Source organism: Helianthus annuus, chromosome 9, assembly GCF_002127325.2.
Source record: "Helianthus annuus cultivar XRQ/B chromosome 9, HanXRQr2.0-SUNRISE, whole genome shotgun sequence".
Lineage (NCBI taxonomy): Eukaryota > Viridiplantae > Streptophyta > Magnoliopsida > Asterales > Asteraceae > Helianthus > Helianthus annuus.
The window spans coordinates 23,306,953-23,314,014 of record NC_035441.2 but is presented as its reverse complement, the minus strand read 5'-3'; the positions used below and the strand labels follow the sequence as shown (position 1 = coordinate 23,314,014).

General features: G+C 33.6%; 1 protein-coding gene across 1 annotated transcript; it reads left to right on the top strand.

Moving 5' to 3' along the window:
• The first annotated feature begins 987 nt into the window (after positions 1-987).
• Positions 988-5,379, top strand: LOC110875467 (trichoplein keratin filament-binding protein-like). Its single transcript, XM_022123665.1, has 3 exons — positions 988-1,806; positions 3,677-3,760; positions 5,353-5,379. The coding sequence occupies exons 1-3, from the start codon at positions 988-990 to the stop codon at positions 5,377-5,379; spliced, it is 930 nt and encodes a 309-aa protein (XP_021979357.1).
• Positions 5,380-7,062: the final 1,683 nt, after the last annotated feature.

The window sequence follows — 7,062 nt, the reverse complement described above, 5'->3', positions numbered from 1 at the left end:
AACCCGGTTTTTGTGAAATTCGTTAAGGTTCGAATCTCATGACTACCGTAAAGGTTTGATTTGGGTTTTACACCAATACGTATTCTATTCTGTTAAACCACCAAAAACACTCCCAACTACACCCTTACAATCAAACAAACTATTAAATCATCAGAAGATCCAGAATAATAAAGTACATGCCTAATTATCGAAAGAAGTAGAATCAAGAAGTTTGTTAACTCAATCCTGCATGATGATTTGTGAGTTATTCTTCTTTTATAAATTCTTTTCTCACCGTTTGTGAGTTATTAACTATTTTACAATACTCCAAATTCATTTTCCGAGATTATAATACCAGTGATTAAGTTGATGTAATCACCAAATTACAGCCAGTATGTGGGGTATTGTGCACAATATTACAGTTTAAATCATTTTAGGTGGGCGAACCTAATTTAATTGATTTACGTCATTCATTGGGGCAGCCAATGGTGATATGACCACTGTCACAGATTCGGTCGAGTGACAAATACTGTGGGTATTTGGTTGATATCAGACACATGCGTAAAAGATCTTAACACTGTGAATAATCATAAAACGTGTTATTTTCAGTAAAATGAATAATTCACTCAGTATTTCCCGCTGACAAAATCTTTTTAAAACGCGTTTCAGGTAGTTACAGTAGATTGGAGTAAGGATTGGATCCGGCACTAAAAGACTTCAAGAAGTGGCTTATTTTATTAATTAAATCAACTTAAGAAATATTTTTTTCATTAAAAGCTACCTTTGTAAAACTTGGAATTTATTCCATCCATTTAAATAAAATCCGGTGTTTCTAAACTCTGATATTTTTCCTAACTCACGGTCCTGATGAAATTTCCGCTGCAATATTTTTCAAAATAATCACCGGTACCACTGAACTGCTCACGGCACCGATTCCGGCTAGATGGGGTCGGGGGTCGTGACAACTACCGAAAGGCAATCTACCACCGAAGCAAAGAAGAGCCGAAAATGATTGAAGATAAACCCAAAGATAAGTCAAGAGCTTGTGCTGTAATCCAAGATGATGAAGGATATGATTGGAGTCAGATTCTTTCAGAAGAAGATCGTGTTGATAATCGAAGTACAGCTCATGGTAGAAACCCATCAAAGAGCAAACATTATGTTTTTATTGCTGAAATTCAAGAGGAAAACAAAGAAGAAAAAGGCACAGCTGAAATCAAAGAGAAAACTAGAGAAGAAATTCTGAGCGAGAAAACATACCGAGAAAGAAACATTGCTTGGAATAGAATGGATGAAATGAAAGAAGAGTATGAGAGTGCAGTGAGCAACAAAAGATGGGACAAAAAGAGAGAGTGTTATTTCAACAGACAAGGTGAACCTGTTGTTCCCAAAAAGGACATAGTTTTTGATGATGTTCTTCTCATAATTCCTCGATCAGTCGAATATTACACAAATGTTGAAAAAGATAAAACATATGCAAAAAGGCTTGAAAAGGACATAAGACATGTCATGATATCGAGATTGAAGAAGAGAGATGAAGAAAGAATGAAGAAGAATGTAGATGAGATGGTGAATGATTTGAAGAAGATTGTTGAAGATGTGAAAGTTGAAGCTGTTAAAGTTGAGGTTGTGAAGAAAGAAGAAGAAGTTGTTGAAGAAAAAGCTGTTACTAAAAAACAGCTTGTTGATGAAGAAATAATGAAGAAGAAAGAAGAGAAAGAAAGTTTGAATGTGGACAATGTTGGTGATGAAAGTGCTAATGATGAGAAGAAGGAAGAGCTGAAGCAGACAGATGCAGCAGAAAACACTAAAGTGACAGTCACTGAGGTAAATCCTGATTCTGAAATCTTAAAAACTGTTGAACAGTGCAGGAAATGCATGAAACCATGCAGTGCTTGTACTGAAAAAGATGAGAAGTTCAGAACAAGAAATCTTGAATTCACTAAAGTTGAAGAAGTTTTCAAAAATAAAGGCAAAGAAATGTTAGAAAACGAAAAAGTTTTAAAAGAAAATAATGGAACACTTTCAGAAAAATATAAAAAATTAGAAAAAGAAAATGAGATTTTGAAAGAAAATATTTTGAAAATGACAGAAGAATGTTCTCAAAAAGAAAATTTTTGTCAAGAAATGAAGAAAGAATATGATTCAATAAAACTGGCATATCACACTACAAAAGAGTCATATGAAAAGGTGAAGGGTGAAATGAAATTTGTTCAATCAAGATTGAATTACTGTTCTGAAACAACAACTGAACTAAAGCAAATGTATGAAATAAAGCAACAAGTTGTAAATTCTTACATTGAGGATGTTGCTAAGCTAAAACGTCAGATTGCTGATTTAGAACAGGACAATAACAAGTTAAAAAGTTATCATCCGTCGTCATATGTGCTTGAACGTATTTTCAACATAAAACTGGACGGAAAAGATTCTGAGCAAAACAAGAAAGGTATTGGCTCAGAGTTTCATCAAGTTCCACCACCGGAAAAGTTTGTATTTTATGATGATGAAAAGGTCGAAGAAGCTTTCAACTTGGTAGATCAATTGCCAGATAACATTGACGTAACCTATTCCAAATCTGATGATACCAGTGATTCAGAGGTGGTAGGTAAGGTCGTTGAAAGTGTGTTGGAAGAAGAGTCGGTTGATACAGGTAATTCTGAATCAAATGATGAAAATGAAGGTAATTTTCATGATGGATATTTGAAAAACACAAAATCTGAGAAAAATTTGAATGATGATTCAATAGGATTGGTTTATACCATGATTGGATCTGACAAATTATTCTTAGATGTTGTATTCCCGATTCAAAATGTGATTTCAGAAAAGGTTAATAAAGTTTTCAAGATGGTTGAGATTGAAAAGTCTGAAATTTCAAAGTTTGCTGGTAAGAGTCACAAAACTTTTTATAACAAACCTGGTTTCAAAAAGAAAAACATGAAGGCTGGGTTGGGTTATAAGAAGAAACAAAATCGGAGTAAAAATGAACCACCAAATTATCAAACAAAAATGAGTTTTGTTCAAGGAAAAAGTTTTGAAGAAGAGAAAGAACTTCAAGTTGGACGGCAGTCTAATACTGAGTTTCATGCTCAAAAGAAAACGCAACAACAACAGGTCAAAGATGTGTCCAAGAGAACATGTTTCAAATGTGATCAAACAGGACATCTTGCTCGCAAGTGTCCAAATCTGAAACCTATTGATGTTGAAATGAAAAAGAATACTGATGATGTTGAGACAAAACAAAAATCTTAGAATGTGAAACAAAGGTCAACCAGATTTGATTCAAAATAAACTTGGACGTACAACACAAACAAGTTTGCTTCGAATCAAACTTGGAAATCAAACTCAAATAGGTTTGATTCTAGACAGACCTGGAATTCTCACACACCCAGATTCAGAACAACACAAAGTTGGAAAACATCAGTTGATATGACAAAACCACAACAATTTTGGAAGCCAAATGTTGTTCAAAATCAAAATGTTCAAAAAGATTCACATTTTTACAAACGAGGTACTCTACAAGGTCAAACATGGAATGTTAAGAAACAAGTGATGTCTGTGAGTAATAATCAAAATGAAGATGTTTTGAGAAAAATGAAAGAAACTATCCAGTTCTACCTGGAAAAATTTGTGTTAAGTTACCTGAGTCTAAACAGGCTTGGGTTGCATTGTTCAAATAGTCAAATTGTTGAATGTGCAGGTGCTCAAGAAAACCGAAGACTGTGAAAATGAAAAACAAAGCAGCCTGGCACAACAAGAGGAAGATGAGGCTGCTGAACCCTGGGTTGGTTGAAACAGGGAGTTTGTTTGATTTCTGTATATAAATAAACAATATTTCAAAAACCCTAAAAATTGAAAAATTTGAAAAATTCAAAAATATGTTACTTGAATATGCTGAAACCCTCACGGCGGAACGAACATGATTAGTTTCACAAGATTGAAAAACGGTTTTCAAACTGTAAAAAATCAATGTGTTGTAAATCATGGGGGTACATTATGCTTTCTGTAAAACAGAGCATGTGATGCAGAAAATGGATGGCGAGACAAAGCTATCAGCGTCGGTTTGTCAAATTTTTGTTAAATGATTTTGCATTTTAGGGGGAGTAAGTATATTTTAGAAAATACAAAAACATTTGAAAATTTGAAAAAGCCAAAAACATGATAAAAACCTACTGACAAAAACATTAGAAAATTCGAAAAAGAGTTTTTGTGTAAAAAGAGGAAATGATAGTACATCAGTAGACAATCACAGTACGCTAAAGAAATGGAATGTTTTAATGTGATAAACAATCTCACTGATGATATGCCAGTAGATTTTTACACGCTTAGTAGATTGTTTTCGAGATATAAACCTAAATATCAATACTTTACTTATCTCGTGGGGAACATCTCTTGGATATATGGGTAACCCCCGAAATCTTGTTTGAAAGATCCCTCTTTCTGAGATACTTGGTCTTTATACTCAGTGATATCTAGGGTATTATACCGGGACTTCTGATTTTGCGGAAGCAATGGCCTAGTCCCCGTATAATACTTTGCATTTGCTTTAATCTTAAAGCTCGCCCTCAGTACAAAAAATGATGAAACATTGAAAACATGCTAATCATGTGCTGTTGAAGAAAAGATTCTCTAAAGGGAACACATCGAAAGACGAGCCATCATCTCTTTTGCTGAACGGAAGTTCTGACCTGAGCTCTCATGAACCCTTTACAGATATCATCTAGGTATACTCACCTTTAAGACTAAATATTGAGATTTGGATATGGGAGTATATTCTGTGGTGGGACACGCGAATAAGTTTAAGTCATTAATACACTAAATCCGTATCTCGAAACAGGTGAACTTTGTGTGAAAATTTAAGTGGATCAGTATACTGACAATCTAAGTGAATCGTTCAGAAATGAAAGTGTTTAAAGCTCAACGGTAGTAGTGATTTGTCAAAAACTGATATGATCCTCTGACACGAACTCAAACAAAAATATTGTCTGTAAATATGTTTGTAAATATTTCTTTACTGCTTTATATTTTAGAAAATCCAAAAAGATTTTGATTTCTACTTTATTTTTTCGACAATCGATGTCTGAGAGCTGAGTTTCAAAATCTAAATATGCTGATTGTGTTTCTGAAAATAAGCAAGTTCATTAATTTGAAACTTGAAGTTTTTAAATTCAAAAATCAAAAATTGTTTGTGATATCTCCAAGGTCATTAATTTGGACTTGGATGATTAACTGTGAGGGAGTTGAATTCTTAAATACTGCCAAATCAATTAAGATTGTTGATAGGGAGAGTGTTTTGGGAAATAGAGCTAGGATTACAATTCCTGAACATTTGGATATTCATAATATTGTTACTTATAAATGTTTGAGAAATTGCAGATACCAGATTATGATCCCGATAGCTGAGTCTAAGGGGGAGCGTGAAGACGAGCTTAAAGCAAGGGGGAGCTTGTAACAGGAAAGCAAGGTGTCGATCCCTAAAGCACGGAAGCTTGACGAAAGGGGGAGCCTGAAGAGAATGTTTCTAAAAGATGTTAATGAAAGAGCCAGAGTCAGATCCTGGTATAACATTTAAGATGGAAGCTGATGGAAGAAGATAAAGATTGATGGATGCTTACAGTGTTAGACAATTCGGAAAGCGCAAAAAGACTGATCAAGACTGAAGATGTGTCATGCTAAAGATCAGACGCTGAAGACTTCGTCAACATCCAAGGGGGAGTCTGTTAGTGCACTATGTCTGTTGACTTCGTCTTGTATCATGTCATGTAATAGGATTGATAGATCAGGGCTCGTAGTTCGAGAAATTAGGGTTTTGAGGTAATTTCCCATGAATGTGACATAGGTTCCACCTCGGTTTTTTAAACGTTCATAACTTTTTTATACGACATTATTTTTTCATAAAAATTTCACAGTAAAACCGAGCGTCTTTTTATCTTTAATTTGAGTACCATATTGCTAAATAAAATATGAAGACTAAAAAAAACCCACTAAAATGTGTTGTATTTCTATGTTGTATAACATTTTTTTTGTGCTGGATTTTTGTACTATATTTTTGTGCTAAATTTTTTTGTCTTAAATTTTTTTTCTCAATTTTTTTGTGCTGGATTTTTTTGTACTACATTTTTTGCGGAATTTTTTTGTGCTATATTTTTTTGTACTAGATTTTTTTGAGCTGTTTTTTTTTTGTACTAGATTTTTTTGTACTATATTTTTTGTACTACATTTTTTGTGCTATATTTTTTTGTACTTGATTTTTTGTGCTAATTTTTTTTGTACTAGATTTTTTTGTTGTATTTTTAAAAAACAAAAGGGGTGCCACATGTCATTTTTACTCCTATTTATAAGGATCAAAATGCTCTTCATTTCTACTTCTTAGGCTACTTAGGCAAAATCCACTTTTTAGTGGATCCTTCCCCTGTTATTAATATTATTATATATTATACAAGAACTCATATAAATATCTATATATATATATAGTGCGAGTTTGATTGGAGAACACTAAAAAAGTGGGGAACAGTGGGGAACCGACTCAAACGAACTCAGATTGGACTCATTTCAGCGGCATTGGAACCGGCTCGTCGAATTCTAACTAAGATCTCTTAACCGTAAATCCTAAATCATAACCCCTAAACCCTAATATATTAGCGTTTGGCTTTTAGGGTTTAACTTTATGGTCTAGCTTTAGGGTTCAGAGTTTAGATTTAGGGTTTTGCTTTAGGGTTTAGCTTTAGATTTAGCCTTTAGGGTTTAGCTTTTAGGGTTTATAATTTAAATTTTATGGTTTAGCTAAGGTTTTATCCTTATTTTTTAGCTTTAGGGTTTAGAGTTTAGGATTTAGGATTTAGGGTTTAGAGTTAAGAGATCCTAGTTAGGGTTTAATGAGCCGGTTCCAATGCCACTGGAATGAGTCCAATCGGAGTTCGTTTGTGTCGGTTCCCCGCTGTTCTCCACTTTTTTAGTGTTCCCCAATGAACTTTCCTCTTTATACATACATACATACATACATATACATATATATATATATATATATATATATATATATATATATATATATATACAGGAGGGTTATCTTGAGAACGCTAAATATTG

Excerpts from the sequence above, each read along its gene's own strand:
- LOC110875467 (XM_022123665.1), top strand. The coding sequence starts at position 988 with ATGATTGAAGATAAACCCAAAGATAAGTCAAGAGCTTGTGCTGTAATC. Across the intron at positions 1,807-3,676 it reads CTAAAGTGACAGTCACTGAG|GTGCTCAAGAAAACCGAAGA; the intron begins GTAAATCCTGAT and ends TTGAATGTGCAG. Across the intron at positions 3,761-5,352 it reads ATGAGGCTGCTGAACCCTGG|ATACCAGATTATGATCCCGA; the intron begins GTTGGTTGAAAC and ends GAGAAATTGCAG.